This window comes from Diplotaxodon limnothrissa, linkage group LG3 (assembly GCF_057381915.1).
Source record: "Diplotaxodon limnothrissa isolate DT_005_m linkage group LG3, D_limnothrissa_male_GT1.1, whole genome shotgun sequence".
In the NCBI taxonomy this organism is placed as follows: Eukaryota; Metazoa; Chordata; class Actinopteri; order Cichliformes; family Cichlidae; genus Diplotaxodon; species Diplotaxodon limnothrissa.
In genome coordinates, this window is record NC_140598.1 from 206,233 (window position 1) to 225,518 (window position 19,286).

Here is a 19,286-nt window from a genome sequence, read left to right on the forward strand (position 1 = left end):
CACTTCAGATGTGCAGAGAAGGTCAGGAGGAGCTGCACTGTTTCTGTGTGCATGCAAACAATGGTTGGTGCAGTACATGTATGAGGACAGAGAGACAGTGGGAAGGTTTGCAGCAGCAGGGAAAGATGGGTTCCTGCTGGGGCTGGGATTACATCAGAAATCCACTCTGAGCCCCTTCTTGTTAGCAGTGCTGATGGACAGGCTGGCAGATGAGCTCAGGCAGGAGTCTCAGCAGCTCTGTTTGCTGAGGACATTGTGATCTGTAGTGAGAGCAGGAAGCAGGTGGGTGGAAGAGAGCCTGGACAGGTGGAGGTATGCTCTGAAGAGAAGAGTGTGTGTGAAGAAGCTGGAGACACGACAGTGAAGATGAAGGAGTGGAGGTGGTGATGGTGGATCAGTTTAAAGACATGAAGTCCTCCATACAAAGCAGCAAAGTCCCAAAGAGGTGAAGTGACAGTATAGCAGGATGGAGTGGGTGCACACATGTATCAGCTGTGATCTGTGACAGGAGGACAGCAGCTACAGTCAACATGAAGCTTTACAGCCTAGTGAGGCTGTGATGATGGAGACATGACACAACGACAGGAGGCGACCTGGAGGTGGCAGAGTAGAAGATTTGAACAAGTGAGCAGAATAGAAAGGATGGAAATGAGTGGGTGACAGGGACAGCTCAGGCTGAGGAGTCTACAGGACAAAGACAGAGAGGAAGGCTGAGACTGATGAACAGCAAACGTGCAGAAGAGGGACGCTGGATATATCCATGCACCATGTTGGACCTGGAACTACCAAACATCAAGTGTTTGTATGGAAAACCTGAAGCAGCCCAGGAAACGTGTCCATCCATAATATTTGTGTCATTAGTCTTTCTATAGTCACCTGAACACAACACAAATAACACACAAACCAACAATCAGCAGGGTTTGTGTTGTTTTACGTTCAGTAACCATGAAGCACGACTGCAAACATTTGTATCACAAGTAGCAGCTAAAGCATCAAATAAATGTTCCACCTGCTGTGTTTACACACAAATGTTGTGTTTATTTTTACGTGTGTGTGATCTTGACTTTAGCCTCATCATTGTTTTCCACAAATATACTGCACAGCATCATTTCCTGCTTCTGGTTTTCACACTAAATCTCTCAGCTTGAAAATAATTGGTTGTTATTGGTAGAAGTTATCAAATGAATGAAAATGATGAACAGACTTAATAACAGGACTTCAAGAAGCTCAAACCTGGAACCTTTGGTTTGTTACTGGATTAAATGAAGACATTACCTGACCTGACATCTGATCCTCTGTTTTAGTAAACCCATCTTTGCTCTACTCAGCAGTTTAGCTCTTTTATTGTTTGAATCAAAGCCTCAGGTGGGATGATGTCACTTCCTGTCAGCAGAGGAAGCAGTTGTTGTTGACGGTCGCTTTGCAGCCACAAACTCTGCACAAGCAAGAATAAAGAGCGTAGAAGACTTCAAATCCTTCCTGTCTCAGTGTTTTTATCAGCTGATGCTCTAAAATGTTCAGAGCTGAAGCTCCGCCCACGTGGTTGCTTAGTTACAAATACACAAGTACATGATTGGACCTTAAATACAATCAGACATGACAGCACAGCTCTAACACAGCACTGTTTTTAAGCTGTTTCAAATATGACAAATAATACTGACAGATTGAGTCCACAGATGTGTTTGATGTGTTTAATCAGTCACAGCACCAGTGTCCCTCACAGCTGTGGATGTGTTCAGCTTCTCCTGCTGGGCTCAGTTTATATACAAACATGTGTTTGTTCTAAATGTTACAATACTTTCAGTTTGCTTTTATTAAGTTTACAGTTTAAAAAGTGAACTTTAGCCTTAATGAGCTGAAGCTGCAACACTGAATGAAACCAAACATGTCTGATGTTATTTTCCTGTTGTTGAATATTAAATCACTTTATTACTGAATGACTGTTTCTGTCTGATGACATCACAGTCCACACTTCCTGTTACACATCTGAGTCACGTGAGTATTTTCCACTCAGATGATGCCATTTTAATGAAAGCGCTCTTCGTCCTATCTGACCACAGTCCCAGTCTGAACCATATACTATCCACACAGCTGCTTACTGGTTCATATTATGTGGAGCACTGAAAGCAGCCTTTCTGTCGAGCTACTGGGAATCTACGAAACCATTAAAGAGGACAAAATGATTGTGTCTGTAGTCGCAGCATCAGGTTAGTGAAATAAACTAAAGCACTAAAAGAATCAAACTGAGTAAACAGATTGAATCGAATGTTTCTTTCTTCTTTGAGTGACCAGCCCTGATCATGTGACCCACAGGTACAAGTTATTATGAAGAGACACCAGAAAGCCTGTCGCCAAGACAACCAAGTATGACAGTGTGAACAACACAACCCTGTCACACAGCAGCATCACTGTGAGCTCCAGCATGTGCATTTAAAACACTATATTTATGAAGTTATGCTTCTATCTTACTGTCTGTGAAATGTTCTGTGGAAATGACACGTCCACACTTTTTAATGGGCCCACAGTAACCAGAGATCATTACAGCTGCACTAAGGAAACAAAGAGCAAAGACTTATAGTGTTATATCCAAGTTTGCTCTGTGACATTCATTTTGTAACACAGCTTGTAAAACTGTTGCAGCTTCATGTCACTTGCACATGGATCCTTGTAAGAAAGCTCATTGAAATGACTGTGAACAGGGCACGCTTGTTCTGATGTGCTGGGATTTGACCACAGCCTCCTCCAGGGTTCACTGACAATGGTCCAAAGAAGAGAAGCTGTCCAGTGAGCAGCAGCTCTGTGTGAAAATACCTGGTTGGTGTGGATGTTTCTAGCAGGAGAAGCAAATCTGACATCATCTCAAAGCAGTTCTTCAAACATGAAAATCACTTCACTGGATTCAAATCCACCAAGTCTGGATCCAATAGAGCAGCTGTGGCTGTGGTGGAAGTGGATATTTGCATCATGATGTGGAGATGACACGTGTGCAGTAACTGTGTGACACTATCATGTTACCATGGTGAAAATGTGTCCTTGTTAAAACTGTACTACAAAGAATGAAGCAGCTCTGAAGGAAAAAGGGCTCCAGCCCATTACTAACAAGGTGGACCTAATGAAGTGGCCAGGAAGTGTGGTAGTAATGGCTTGTTTGTAAAAGCCAAAAATCAAACACATGATTTTAGCTCTGTACGTTCCACTTTTTGGGTCTCAGATGATAAAGAAGCAGATTTATTTACATCTATAACTGCTTATTCAGCTCCTGGTGGTGGGAGGTGGATTCAGGCCGACGTTCATCAAACCTAAATGAATTATTGGTCCTAACAGTAAGAGGCCACATGTATTAATGAGTGCTGGAAACCTCCATGTGTGTCTGCACAGGTGGAGATCACTGGAGAAGCTGAAAGCTTTGGTGCTTTTCTACTAGTTGGGACGACTCTGTGAAAATCTGCTGACAGTCTGAGCAAGTTTTTGGACTCTTGCTCACAAAGTAAAAGACATTTTACAAAGTGAACAGAAAAGAAACTTGTTCTGAGTGTGAGTGTTGTTGTGGATGCTGATGGATTGTTTCATGTTCTTCTGTTTCAAGTTGAATGAACAGCTCGTCTCCATGTTTATAAGCTCACATGATGCCTGTGCTCTCCACAGTTTGATCGTACGGATCAAAGTATCAGTGTGTTTATCACTGTGTTCATTTTATAGGTAACATGTAAAGACAGCTGAACAGTGAAACAGTGAAACGTCCAGTGTGCAGAAAATGACTGAAGCAGAACTTACTCAGTAATGACTTCGGCTGCTACGATACTGAAAATGATTCACAGACAATTTGCATCTTTCCTATAAAATACCTGAAGTTAAACCAGATTAAGACTCCATGATACGGCCCACAGCCCAGCAAGTACAGGGTTCTTGTTTCATTGTTTCCTGCAGAAACCTGACTTGTTGCTGCAAATTACACGTAAGTACAGGAAACTTGTTTGCAAATAAATGAACTGATGAGAAGAAACGTGGAGCTCGACTCTAAACACTCAGCTTTGAGCCGATTAAACGCTCGTTCTGATAACATCTTCCCCTCAATGTCCAAACTCATGAAAGTCATGAACTCTCCTCAAAGCAACAATCACAACATCTCCATATTTATTTACACTTTTAGGTTTTAAATTTTGTACAGTTTGCAGTAAAGTGTGTGTCACAGACCTGAGGAACTCATTTTAATACTTTACTCCAAACTTTGTGCTCTGAAAGTGAAACTCCTACAAACACATATGAAATAATCCAGCCACAGAAACTGTCCACAGCTTTCAGTCTGTTTGCTGCTATAGATATAATCCAGCTGATGTGGAGAACTACATGTGACACTGTGATGCAGCCATGAATCTGACTGATTTCTTTCCATTTTCAAAGGTTGATGCATCAGTTAAAGTCCTTAAAAAGCTCAGAAATAAAGAGAAAGGTTGGTTACAGCAAAGAGAGGCACTGGCAGCCTTTAAGACACTAAACTAAACTGTGTTGGTCTGCAGGACTTCCTGTTCTTCTGCTTTAATGCTTTTTAAACATTAATTTTTTATGAGTATTAATGATGATTGAAGCTGTCAGCTGTCTGTCAAAGTGGACAAAGGGACGCACACTTTTTTTAAAACAGTAAAAAAGCTCCTTCATGAGGAGCAGAGAGATTCAAGAAGAGAAATCTTCACTTTAGAGCTTCTCATTGTCAAGGCTCGAGGGATGAGCCATGTGAAATTTAATGAGGACCCAAGATGCAGGCAGCTGAAGCTCTAACTGGAGACCAAGGGAAACATAGAAACACACAGGGAATTAATGCAGACGAACCGGCAACAGGCAGGAGAACACGGGGCTTAAATACAAACAGCAGTAATCAAGGGATGGGAGACAGGAGGGGAACACACCTGGGAGAAATCAGAGCTGACGAGACACGGGAAACGTAAACTGAACACACTCACATGAGACAAGGACCTTCAGAAAAAAACAGGAAACAGACATAGAGGACCAGACAAGACACTGAACTTAACAGACAGACTCACGAGCAGACACAGTGACACCATGAACAGACAGAGGGAACACAGGCAGGCATAAAACAAAACCCCAATACATAGCAAACCTAAACAAAAGACATAACAGAATAAACAAGAACATAGAAGAAACGCAAAAGACTGAGTCGTTTTGAAGCTGCAGCAGAGGTGTTTAACCAGAACAGAAAACCGTGTTTGAGGAGGACTCTGAAGGACACAGCAGTGTGTAGAGCAGCAGCTACAACCAGCAGAGAGTGCAGCACCAGATATAGGCTGTATCCCAATCCAGGGTCTGCAGCCTTAAAGTACGCAGCCTTAACGATCCACAAGGGCCGCGTACTCAAAGACCGTTAAGGCCGGAAGTGAGGGGCTTGTGAAATGGGACGGTCTAGCCTCCGTCGCGCTGCCCAGGGTGGAAACGTTTCATACAGCGTTATTTGACAGAAATGAAGGAGAAAATCTTTTGTTCATTTGTTTGTTTGTTTCTACATGAACTTTGATTTGATGAGTATCTGAGGCTGAGACCACGGGACTGTGAAACATGATTGTTGGGCTTCATTTCTGTGCTGAACAGTCATTTTAAGATTAGCTAGTAAATAACAGTTAGCTAATGTTGTTCATGAGACTAAAGTCATCTTACTTTGGTAATGTAAATATAATATGGCCAATATTAAAGTTATTATTTCAATCATCATTAGTTATTAACGCAGTGAATGAAGTCTGTTTCAAACACTGAGCTGCAGTAAAGATTCAAGCTGCATTTATTTATATTTCCTGTCACCTTAAATCTTCACTCAAAGACAGGTTCCTTTGACACTGTATATGTATTATGTATAATAGACAAATATTGTTCTTTTAATATGTTGGCATTACTAAATTTGTCTCAGTGCTTACTTTTAATATCCATAAAATCATCACATTGATGAAGGTCGACTATTGAACGGCGTATATTTAAAAGGCTTTAAAACCAAGTTAGTACAAACATCGCTAATGTCACATAACTTTGCCGACATGTGGCGAACAGTAATGTTTAAATGTTCTTCATTATTAAACATAATATTCAGTACTTACTTTTAAAAGTTTACTCTTCGGGTGCCCTTCGTCTGCCTTTTTTTTCCCCGGCAAAATCATCCACGCCACCGCCGCGCTATGCATTCTGGGATATGTTGGGCCACGAAGTCTACACCGCCACATCCTTAAAATTCAGGAAAATGAAGGACGCATTTGAGGGCCGCATTTCGAGCAGCCTTTGAATTGGGACAGCCTTTGTCGCGTTGCTGTGATGTAATCGGCCTTAAAATGAGGCCTTTAAGGCTGCAGACCCTGAATTTGGATACAGCCATAGAGCCTACAGACTCAGCTGTTCACCAGCTAACACCTGTGACTCCACCCAGATGGAGCTTTAGCACCACACCTGCAGAAGCTGCCTGTTCACACCGAGGAATGAATGAGAGCATTTCAAGGTCAGGACCACCTCAAGAACCAGACTGTGATTTATCCCCACTCAGCACCTCACCCACCACACAGCATACAGGAACAGTCTTCCAGTCATCCTGAAGTTTAACTGAGTAAAGTCTGGGACTGTTTGAAGGAGTGTTTTGGCTCTCCAGAGATCATTTAGTGATCTCTCTCTATGACCTCCTCTCCTCTCTCCTTCCTGTGCTCCTCATTTCTCCTCCACATCCTCTCTTTTCTTCCACCCACTGCTTTCCCACCTGTCTGAACACCTGTGTTGTAAACTGACCAAAGATGAACCCGAGTCTGACCTTTAACCTTTGACCTCACGAACTGAAGAGAACTTTTCTTCTTCTTCAGTTGAATAGAAGAATCAAACAGTGATGTCACAATAATCCATCAGTCTGTTTTGGCCCTGCTCTCTTAAACTTACTGCACTACACTCTTTATGGAAACACATGATTTCCTGTGTGAATTTCAAATTAAAAGCACTCTAACATGTCAGTGGACACAAACGCTTCCTTTCTGAGGGTCTGCATGGGTCACAAAGAGCTCTTTGTGATCTTGAAGCTTTTCAATAGTTTTTCTTTGGCTGTTTGTAAAGTTTTCTGTGTGAACTCTCAGGAATCTGGAGCAGTCTAATAGAAGTCTACTGGGGTACAGAGGGAGGAGCTTCTGTCAGACTCTTTCTGATGAGGAACTGAAGCCGCTCTCATGGTCTCATCAAATCATCAGACTCTGCTGAGAACAACAGTCATGTGACCTCTCAGAACAAACAGCCTGTTAGTTTCCTGCTGCCTCCATCACTCACTTTCATTCACTCTCAATCACACCAACATGTTAAAGCAGCGCTATAGCTCACCTGGCTGAGCAGGTGGGCTGAAGGCGGGGCTTACTACAGGTGCCTGTGTGTCCCTCACTCTCTCCCCACTTTCCTGTCTACTCTCTGCACCTATATAATAAAGGCAAACATGCCTCCAATAGAAACCTTTGCAAACACAAAGTCCCACAGCAGCCCCGTGTTCTCCGGCTAAAATGAGAGTTTTTGTCAGTGGAGTCTGGTGGCTTTAACCACACAAACATTACAGCTGCGCTCAAATATCACAAAGAGCTGTGACAGCAGAGAAACACATGACCATCCTCCAAATATCATCTAGAAATAGAAATGTGTCCACTGTGGGACGTGTGAGGCTGACATTAATATGTCTTAAAGTGGGAGATGAAGAAATGACTCCAGGGCCCAAATCATGGAGACAAACATCAATCCACACTTCACTTTGTTTCCTGTCTCTAAAGTGGGAATATTTCAGTGTGATGAACAAACGGCCTCCAACAAATGAAGCTGATTTCCTTTTCCTGTCTTTTCTCCAGCGGCCTCAGCTTCTTCCTCTTTCCCCTGTCTTCTTCTGCAGACGCTCCTCTGTAGCTTCAAGCTGTTTCTCTTTACAAGGAGAGCTACAAACCTTTGCATCCAGCCACAAACACCCCATGGGCTCCTCTGGATCATCACACTCAGCATTTTCACAATAAAAGCCTCGTATTTATGGCTTCTCCACCCTGACATGTGACAACATCCAAATGACTGGATCAAAGTGTTTGAATGATCTCAGCAGCTTTAAAACTATTGATATTTATACATTTACACTGATTTGGACTAAACTAACAAAACTATTGATTTGATCCAAACTCACATCATGCCAGAGGCTTTTATTTTGAAGGTAGGATCATTTTAATGCTCTTCTTAGTTCATTTAAACACACAGTTGCTCCGCCTGACATTTTTGGCTTTTAGATCAAAACATCAAAGAATTTATTTTATTTGAATGAACTGAAAATAGATTCAAACTAAAAGCTTTTAGAGAATAAACTCCTGCATGACCTCTGACCTTTGACCTGTGTCTACAGCACTGACCTCTGACTTTCAGCTCCACCTTTCTCTTCAGCAGGATGTTTCCCTCCCTGCTGTAGACGGTGCAGGTGTAGGTCCTGGTGTCCCAGTCTGTGGGGTGTTTCAGGGTCAGACTGAGGTCTCCAGTTCTCAGCAGGTCTTCATTCATCTTCGTTCGGTCTCTGTAAACCTGGTCCTGTTCTTTAGGCCGGTCAGAGCCGTTCTTATACACGTGGGCTTTCACGTATGTGCCCATCCACTCCACTTTAGCGTCTTCAGGCAGGTGAAGTGTGGTGTTGAAGGGCAGCTGGACAGACTCCACCCCTGAATCCACCTCCACCTGGGGGACTGAGAGGACAACAAAGCACAACATGAGCTTGGATGGAGACATTTGTGTTGACTCTAACAGGCTGAATGCTGCTGCTTCACTGGGAGCTCACTGTTAGATAGAAAGTGGTCAGTGTGAAGAGGAGACGCAGCAGAAAGATGAAGACTGACAGGAAGAAAGCAGTGAACAGACTGTTGGAGCTGCTGTTAGTGGGACAGGACTTTATTCAGTCTCTGAGGACCAGATTTGACTTGATGAAGCAGAGAAACACAGTCTGAGTGTTTCTGTCACACTCACTTCATCACACAGCTCAGTTTGACAACATGTGGAAGAATTTGATAGAAGCCTTCCTTTAGTAAAAGCACCAAGAAAACACCATGAAAACACCTCACTACACACAAAACTGCAGTACTGGCAAATTGTACATAAAGTATGAAAAGTCAAAGTACTTATTGTGCAGAAAAATGTTCCCATCAGTGTCTGTGGATCAATATTACTGCTGCACATGTTTAAGGCTGAGCTCATTTCAAATCCTTTCTATTGTGTTGAATCTGCAGTAATGCATCATATTCTATAAAATCATATGTTTGTAGTGGCTGTCCTGTGAGGACCACGTCTCTCTAAACAAACAGCTGTTAATGAGCTCACAAACACAGGCCTACAGCTGGATTTGAAAAAGTCCATTCAATAGAAAATCAACAGTCACAGCTGGATTCAAAGGCATGAGCTCTGTGTGACATGGTTACCTGTCAGCATCTACAGGGGGATTCAAATATGAAGGAAACATGAAGGTGGTGCATTAGAAAAACTGCTGCTTTCAAGCAGAGCAACAAACTGTTTGAACTGATCCAACTTTATTCACACAGACAAAGATTTGTGCATCAGCTGCTGTTTGCTGCTATAGATATAATCCAGCTGATGTGGAGAACTACATGTGACACTGTGATGCAGCCATGAATCTGACTGATTTCTTTCCATTTTCAAAGGTTGATGCATCAGTTAAAGTCCTTAAAAAGCTCAGAAATAAAGAGAAAGGTTGGTTACAGCAAAGAGAGGCACTGGCAGCCTTTAAGACACTAAACTAAACTGTGTTGGTCTGCAGGACTTCCTGTTCTTCTGCTTTAATGCTTTTTAAACATTAATTTTTTATGAGTATTAATGATGATTGAAGCTGTCAGCTGTCTGTCAAAGTGGACAAAGGGACGCACACTTTTTTTAAAACAGTAAAAAAGCTCCTTCATGAGGAGCAGAGAGATTCAAGAAGAGAAATCTTCACTTTAGAGCTTCTCATTGTCAAGGCTCGAGGGATGAGCCATATGAAATTTAATGAGGACCCAAGATGCAGGCAGCTGAAGCTCTAACTGGAGACCCAGGGAAACATAGAAACACGCAGGGAATTAATGCAGACGAACCGGCAACAGGCAGGAGAACACGGGGCTTAAATACAAACAGCAGTAATCAAGGGATGGGAGACAGGAGGGGAACACACCTGGGAGAAATCAGAGCTGACGAGACACGGGAAACGTAAACTGAACACACTCACATGAGACAAGGACCTTCAGAAAAAAACAGGAAACAGACATAGAGGACCAGACAAGACACTGAACTTAACAGACAGACTCACGAGCAGACACAGTGACACCATGAACAGACAGAGGGAACACAGGCAGGCATAAAACAAAACCCCAATACATAGCAAACCTAAACAAAAGACATAACAGAATAAACAAGAACATAGAAGAAACGCAAAAGACTGAGTCGTTTTGAAGCTGCAGCAGAGGTGTTTAACCAGAACAGAAAACCGTGTTTGAGGAGGACTCTGAAGGACACAGCAGTGTGTAGAGCAGCAGCTACAACCAGCAGAGAGTGCAGCACCAGATATAGGCTGTATCCCAATCCAGGGGCTGCAGCCTTAAAGTACGCAGCCTTAACGATCCACAAGGGCCGCGTACTCAAAGACCGCTAAGGCCGGAAGTGAGGGGCTTGTGAAATGGGACGGTCTAGCCTCCGTCGCGCTGCCCAGGGTGGAAACGTTTCATACAGCGTTATTTGACAGAAATGAAGGAGAAAATCTTTTGTTCATTTGTTTGTTTGTTTCTACATGAACTTTGATTTGATGAGTATCTGAGGCTGAGACCACGGGACTGTGAAACATGATTGTTGGGCTTCATTTCTGTACTGAACAGTCATTTTAAGATTAGCTAGTAAATAACAGTTAGCTAATGTTGTTCATGAGACTAAAGTCATCTTACTTTGGTAATGTAAATATAATATGGCCAATATTAAAGTTATTATTTCAATCATCATTAGTTATTAACGCAGTGAATGAAGTCTGTTTCAAACACTGAGCTGCAGTAAAGATTCAAGCTGCATTTATTTATATTTCCTGTCACCTTAAATCTTCACTCAAAGACAGGTTCCTTTGACACTGTATATGTATTATGTATAATAGACAAATATTGTTCTTTTAATATGTTGGCATTACTAAATTTGTCTCAGTGCTTACTTTTAATATCCATAAAATCATCACATTGATGAAGGTCGACTATTGAACGGCGTATATTTGAAAGGCTTTAAAACCAAGTTAGTACAAACATCGCTAATGTCACATAACTTTGCCGACATGTGGCGAACAGTAATGTTTAAATGTTCTTCATTATTAAACATAATATTCAGTACTTACTTTTAAAAGTTTACTCTTCGGGTGCCCTTCGTCTGCCTTTTTTTTCCGGCAAAATCATCCACGCCACCGCCGCGCTATGCATTCTGGGATATGTTGGGCCACGAAGTCTACACCGCCACATCCTTAAAATTCAGGAAAATGAAGGACGCATTTGAGGGCCGCATTTCGAGCAGCCTTTGAATTGGGACAGCCTTTGTCGCGTTGCTGTGATGTAATCGGCCTTAAAATGAGGCCTTTAAGGCTGCAGACCCTGAATTTGGATACAGCCATAGAGCCTACAGACTCAGCTGTTCACCAGCTAACACCTGTGACTCCACCCAGATGGAGCTTTAGCACCACACCTGCAGAAGCTGCCTGTTCACACCGAGGAATGAATGAGAGCATTTCAAGGTCAGGACCACCTCAAGAACCAGACTGTGATTTATCCCCACTCAGCACCTCACCCACCACACAGCATACAGGAACAGTCTTCCAGTCATCCTGAAGTTTAACTGAGTAAAGTCTGGGACTGTTTGAAGGAGTGTTTTGGCTCTCCAGAGATCATTTAGTGATCTCTCTCTATGACCTCCTCTCCTCTCTCCTTCCTGTGCTCCTCATTTCTCCTCCACATCCTCTCTTTTCTTCCACCCACTGCTTTCCCACCTGTCTGAACACCTGTGTTGTAAACTGACCAAAGATGAACCCGAGTCTGACCTTTAACCTTTGACCTCACGAACTGAAGAGAACTTTTCTTCTTCTTCAGTTGAATAGAAGAATCAAACAGTGATGTCACAATAATCCATCAGTCTGTTTTGGCCCTGCTCTCTTAAACTTACTGCACTACACTCTTTATGGAAACACATGATTTCCTGTGTGAATTTCAAATTAAAAGCACTCTAACATGTCAGTGGACACAAACGCTTCCTTTCTGAGGGTCTGCATGGGTCACAAAGAGCTCTTTGTGATCTTGAAGCTTTTCAATAGTTTTTCTTTGGCTGTTTGTAAAGTTTTCTGTGTGAACTCTCAGGAATCTGGAGCAGTCTAATAGAAGTCTACTGGGGTACAGAGGGAGGAGCTTCTGTCAGACTCTTTCTGATGAGGAACTGAAGCCGCTCTCATGGTCTCATCAAATCATCAGACTCTGCTGAGAACAACAGTCATGTGACCTCTCAGAACAAACAGCCTGTTAGTTTCCTGCTGCCTCCATCACTCACTTTCATTCACTCTCAATCACACCAACATGTTAAAGCAGCGCTATAGCTCACCTGGCTGAGCAGGTGGGCTGAAGGCGGGGCTTACTACAGGTGCCTGTGTGTCCCTCACTCTCTCCCCACTTTCCTGTCTACTCTCTGCACCTATATAATAAAGGCAAACATGCCTCCAATAGAAACCTTTGCAAACACAAAGTCCCACAGCAGCCCCGTGTTCTCCGGCTAAAATGAGAGTTTTTGTCAGTGGAGTCTGGTGGCTTTAACCACACAAACATTACAGCTGCGCTCAAATATCACAAAGAGCTGTGACAGCAGAGAAACACATGACCATCCTCCAAATATCATCTAGAAATAGAAATGTGTCCACTGTGGGACGTGTGAGGCTGACATTAATATGTCTTAAAGTGGGAGATGAAGAAATGACTCCAGGGCCCAAATCATGGAGACAAACATCAATCCACACTTCACTTTGTTTCCTGTCTCTAAAGTGGGAATATTTCAGTGTGATGAACAAACGGCCTCCAACAAATGAAGCTGATTTCCTTTTCCTGTCTTTTCTCCAGCGGCCTCAGCTTCTTCCTCTTTCCCCTGTCTTCTTCTGCAGACGCTCCTCTGTAGCTTCAAGCTGTTTCTCTTTACAAGGAGAGCTACAAACCTTTGCATCCAGCCACAAACACCCCATGGGCTCCTCTGGATCATCACACTCAGCATTTTCACAATAAAAGCCTCGTATTTATGGCTGCTCCAGCCTGACATGTGACAACATCCAAATGACTGGATCAAAGTGTTTGAATGATCTCAGCAGCTTTAAAACTATTGATATTTATACATTTACACTGATTTGGACGAAACTAACAAAACTATTGATTTGATCCAAACTCACATCATGCCAGAGGCTTTTATTTTGAAGTTAGGATCATTTTAATGCTCTTCTTAGTTCATTTAAACACACAGTTGCTCCGCCTGACATTTTTGGCTTTTAGATCAAAACATCAAAGAATTTATTTTATTTGAATGAACTGAAAATAGATTCAAACTAAAAGCTTTTAGAGAATAAACTCCTACATGACCTCTGACCTTTGACCTGTATCTACAGCACTGACCTCTGACTTTCAGCTCCACTTGTTTCTTCAGCAGGATGTTTCCCTCCCTGCTGTAGACGGTGCAGGTGTAGGTCCTGTTGTCCCAGTCTGTGGGGTGTTTCAGGGTCAGACTGAGGTCTCCAGTTTTCAGCAGGTCTTCATTCATCTTCGTTCGGTCTCTGTAAACCTCGTCCTGTTCTTCAGGCTGGTCAGAGCCGTTCTCATACAGGTGGACCTTCCTGTTGTATCTGTTCTCCATCCACTCCACTTTAGCGTCTTCAGGCAGGTGAAGTGTGGTGTTGAAGGGCAGCTGGACAGACTCCACCCCTGAATCCACCTCCACCTGGGGGACTGAGAGGACAACAAAGCACAACATGAGCTTGGATGGAGACATTTGTGTTGACTCTAACAGGCTGAATGCTGCTGCTTCACTGGGAGCTCACTGTTAGATAGAAAGTGGTCAGTGTGAAGAGGAGACGCAGCTCCTGCTCCTCAGGAATTCTGGGATTTGGATGAAACACAGCTAAACTGACCTAAAGCTATCAAGGAGGTCAAGGGGGAGGAGCCACAATACAAGCTGCATCCAGCCAGTGGGTGCACTGTTGACCTTTGACCTGAATCTACAGCACTGACCTTTGACTTTCAGCACCACTTCCTTCTTGATCAGGATCTTCTTCCTGTTGTTGTAGGCGGTGCAGGTGTAGGTGGAGTTGTCCCAGTCTGTGGGGTATTTCAGGGTCAGACTCAGGTCTCCAGTTTTCAGCAGGTTTCTCCTCAGCTCTGTTCGGCCTCTGTAACTCTGGTCCTGGTCTTCAGGCCAGTCAGAGCCATTCTGGTACACGTGGACCTTCTTGGAGCTTTTGACCATCCACTCCACCTTTGTGTCTCTGGGCAGGTGAATTGCAGTTTTGCAGGGCAGCTGGATAGACTTCACCTCTGTAACCACCTCCACCTGCAGGACTGAGATGCAGAGGAGGAGGAAAAGTTTGTGTAAGAGAAGCAGGACGAGGAGAAAGAACTGTGATAGAGCTTTTACTTATTAATGAAATCACAATCTTAGAGAAAATAAATGGAAAAATAAAAAGCATGGGCACTGATTTATGCACAGCTTCATTCTTTTGTTTTTCAACCAGTTTGGTGGACTCACAGAATGGTTAAAATTATAATTGTGAGAAACAGCCACTGAAAAGTGCTCGGGGACATGGCATTAGCCAAAGTTTGGTGAGATGGGAGTTTGCTCATTATTTGTAAAAATGCAGAACAAAAGAAAAAAGCTCTGAAACTATGAGTATTGTGCAAAAGAGAAGTACTGGAAAGGAAGACTGTTGGAGAGAAAAGTGGAGCAAGAGGAGGGATTTCTGGGATTCCTGTGGAGAAAATCTGAAGTGAAGAAAGTAATTAGAGGAGGAGACGTTACAGGCTCAAGTTGACTGCAGGCTTTCAGCAATGGAGAGAAGGTGCACAGGACATTAGTTTTACTGGAATTTAAAGATGAAGTGCTCCCTGATAAAGTTATGATAGGCTATATGGAGCCTCGCTACGTGCTTCCAACCGGCATTTAATGAGGGGGATGTGAGATGAAAACCAGCACAGAGAGACTTTAAAATGGTTGTCATGGTGATTCTACTGTAGATACACTAACGCTTAATCATAGATCATTGGGGAGGAAGGATAGTTTGTTGTGGGGACTTTAACTCACATAGCAGTTTATGGGGAATCAGGATGACAGTAATGGGATTATTAGCAGGAATAACTGAGGATAGGGAGTTTAAATACTGGTACACAGGTGGATTTTATGAGGGGATAAGGTATCAGCAGCTGATTTTACATTGGTTTCTCAGTCTCTGGCTGGAATTTGCTGGTATTTACATTTTAAAAACATTTTATATTCTTACATTTTTGAAAGAAACGGGTATTTCAACAAGAATCTAATGGTGGTACGGTAGAGTCTGATCCTTACTCCAGTCTACAAGGTGGCAGCAGTGCACCTAGAAGCTGTTTGCCAACCGGCATAAAAAGAAGCAGCAGCAGCCTCACAGTGCCTTTCCAAAAGGTTCAATACGTTGTGTCAGTAGAAATTACTTCTTCTATGGTCCATGTTCTGTGAGCCAGTGTTTACATTTTGGGTGGTGGGTTCATTTATATTCTAAGGTTTAGTGTCTATTTCCTAGTTCTAGTTCAGCTGTGACCACTACTCTGGGAGTGGTCACAGCTGCTGTGAGCGAGTGGCTGTGATTGGACTGGGATAATCGAGGCAGGTGTATTTGATTTCACTCCTACTGTGGTTCACTCACAGCCCACACTGCAAACACTGCTGTGATTCTGTCTCTGTGCAGGTGTGTCGTATGGTCAGACTGTAAAAGATGACTTCAAATGTTTGGACAGCTTGGACTGTGTGTTTTATTCATTTTTATGATCATTGTTGTAATTAATTATCTTTTAGAATTTTACTGGTTTTCATCTTTTGCCCACAGCTGATGATGATCAGACCAAGAATCTCTGTGTATTACAAACTGTATTACTTATCACTCAAGCCTTCCTGTCCTTTTCACACTACAAAACGTCCACAACCCCTTTCCCAGCTCCACGTAGCCATGGACCCAGGACACTGGCACAGTAGATTACATACATCTTAACACTTAACCCCTCCCCTGTTGATTTTGTCACAGGTCTAGTCTGAAAACACAGAATATAAAATGGCACTAAAAAAATATTTGAGATGTTTCACATCCAAGAAGCTCTCAAAATTCAACTACACAATAATAAATGTAACAACAGGGTTGAAGTTTCTAGTTAATAGACTTGGACATTACACACAGAGTTTATTAATCACACACTGGGGACATTCACTTGTTACAGCAGCACAAGAGACCAGAAGAAAAGCTGAATTAGAGATGTATTAGAAAAATAAAGAGCAGCAAATCCAGAGAATCAGCCGTACACTGTTTGGTTTTTGTTTTTTTTAGCACGTGCTCATAGGGGTCATGTGATTGTTGGGGTTTTCTGCTGTCTGTATTATTTTAGGGTCTTTGCCTCACAATATGAAGCGACAACCGTTGTTGTGATTTGGTGCTATACAAATAAAACTGAGTTGCTTCCACTGACCTCTGAACTGGAGCTCCACCCTTTTCTTCAGCAGGATTTTTCTCTCCCTGCTGTAGACGGTGCAGGTGTATTTGCCTGCTTCTACATCTGTGGGGTGTTTCAGGGTCAGACTGAGGTCTCCAGTTTTCAGCAGGTCTTCATTCATCTTCGTTCGGCCTCTGTAAACCTGGTGCTGTTCTTCAGGCTGGTCAGAGCCGTTCTTGTACACGTGGACCTTTTCAAAATTACTGTCCATCCACTCCACTTTAGCGTCTTCAGGGAGGTGACGTGTGGTTTTGCAGGCCAGCTGAACAGACTCCACCCCTGAATCCACCTCCACCTGGGGGACTGAGAGCACAACAAAGCACAACATGAGCTGTACAGACAGCAGCAGCACCAAGAACATTTTCTTTGACTAAAATATTCAACAGAATTAACATTTTAATGGAAAGAGGAAGTAAAATAGTTGTGCAGAGCAGCATACATAAATGATAAACACAAACTAAAAATGTCAGACTGATACTGATGAATTAAAACTTTGATTTAATGTAAATGGTAAAAGTAAAAGCCTGTGTATTATTTCACTGTTTCACTTTTGTGATAGATTTTATTTATCAGGTACAAACCCCTCCTGTCTCTGTCGCATTGACATGTAATTATTATGTGATTGCAATGTTCAAAATTGAGTGTTTAATCTGGTTTCATGTTGTGTTGTTTCCACCTAATGCTGGACTTGAGAGTTGTGCCTTGTGGTGCATGCTTTTGGTGGATGTTCAATTAAGTGCATATCCTGCCAGAGCCTGAGGACTCGAGCCAGAAAGAGCAGGCTGGCCGTGTATTTCATGCTCAAACATCAGTCGGAGCCTGGCTCTTTATTCTACTCCAAACATCAAAAGAATAACCTTCAGGAGCAGTTACACCTCCTCTGGAAAAGGTGAGAAATTTTGCATCATCCAATAAAACCAAAACTGTGTTCTGCTAATTCATGTGAACCTTTAACTGATAAATGCATAAAGAAAAGTTTTGAATTGTTTCAATAACTTTATTGTATTTAATAAATATGCACAAATTTAGAATATGATGGCTACAAAAATCTGTAAAAGCTACAAGGCAGTTCAGATGTGACTCAAAACTGTACAGAAAGGTCAAATAACAGCAGACTGGAAGACTCTACGTTAACCAGGCTCACCGGTGGCAGGTGAGCTATAAAAGAAGCATCCATCAAAGTAAGGAAAGGATGGGTTGTGTACCTGTACTCACAGAAGGATTGTTATTAACCCCTCTGTCAATCGCTACCTTAACGTGGTGGCGGGGTTTGTGTGTCCCAGGGATCCCAGGGGCTATGGTGTCGGGTCTCCTATGGTAAATTGGTCCTGGGTGAGGGACCAGACAAAGGGCGGCTTACCTGAGGGTGCTCCAACTGGGGACTATGTCGTCCTACTGGGAGACTTAAACGCTCATGTGGGGAACAACAGTGAGATCTGGAGAGGCGTGATTAGCGGTAACGGCCTGTCTGATCTGAACTTGAGCGGTGTTCTGTTACCGGACTTCTGTCCAAACCACAGTTCGTCCATAACAAACACCATATTAGAACATAAGGCCATCCATAAGTGCACGTGGCACCAGCAGATTCTAGGCAGCTTGATGATCGATTTTGTATTAGTATCATCAGATCTGCAGCCAAATGTTCTGGACACTCAGGTGAAGAGAGGGGCTGAGCTGTCAACTGATCAGGTGGTGGGAAAGGATGTTGGGCAGACCTGGCACTCCTAAACGTATAGTGAAGGTGCACTGGGAGCACCTGGCAGAGGTCCATGAAATACATTCGGCATTCCAAGAGAGACTGGGGATCATGAGTCTGGGGCCGAGGGGGATGACTCGTCTATCACCAGGGATGAGGTCACTGAGGCAGTTAAACAACTCCTTGATCATCAGGTGGTGGTCTGCAGCTCGCATTGGAGCATTTCCCAACTGAGTGTGAAGCAGCAGGAATCAGAATCAGCACCTCCAAATATGAGGCCATGGTCCTCAGCCAGAAAAAGGTAGAGTGACCAATCCGGGACAATTACTTCGTAGTGAGTCATCCGTGGGGGCTCGGAGTAGCTCCTGCTCCTCCACATCGAAAGGAGCCAGTTGAGGAGGTTCTGGAACGTGACAGGTTTGCCCCCTGGGTGCCTCCTGGGTGAGGTGTTCTGGGCATGTGCCAGTGGGAGGAGGCCCTGAGGTAGACCCAGGGCATGCTGGAGAGATAATATCTCTCAGCTGGGCTGTGAGCGCCTTGGTGTTCCCCCAGACAACCTGGAGGAGGTGGCCGAGAGAGGTCTGGGCTTCTCTATTAGGCTGCTGCCCCCACGACGCGGCCCCAGATCAGCATTAGAAAATGGATGGTTGGATTGTTATTAAGTCCTTTTGATAGGCTCCAGCCCCACCCACAACCCTAAAATCAGATAAGTGTAAGAGGACGGATTGTTACTGAGTCCAAAAGTAACATTTCTCAATGCAAGACTGCAGAGAACTTGGGACGTTCTGCATGTACAGAATATCATATTG

The 19,286-nt window shown here is 43.2% G+C and overlaps 2 protein-coding genes across 2 annotated transcripts in view; one reads left to right on the forward strand and one right to left on the reverse strand.

The window, feature by feature from the left end:
* Positions 1–19,286, forward strand: part of LOC146634202 (butyrophilin-like protein 2) — a 295,376-nt gene that overhangs the window by 113,411 nt on the left and 162,679 nt on the right. The window lies entirely within an intron of this gene.
* The window catches only part of LOC146634204 (uncharacterized), a 62,593-nt gene that overhangs the window by 28,974 nt on the left and 14,333 nt on the right, over positions 1–19,286 (reverse strand). The window contains exons 4-7 of the mRNA XM_085375510.1: positions 16,758–17,084; positions 14,286–14,612; positions 13,674–14,003; positions 8,394–8,717 (exon numbers count right to left, since the gene is read on the reverse strand). Coding sequence (XP_085231636.1) covers positions 8,394–8,717; positions 13,674–14,003; positions 14,286–14,612; positions 16,758–17,084 — 1,308 coding nt within the window. The remainder of the gene's footprint in view (positions 1–8,393; positions 8,718–13,673; positions 14,004–14,285; positions 14,613–16,757; positions 17,085–19,286) is intronic.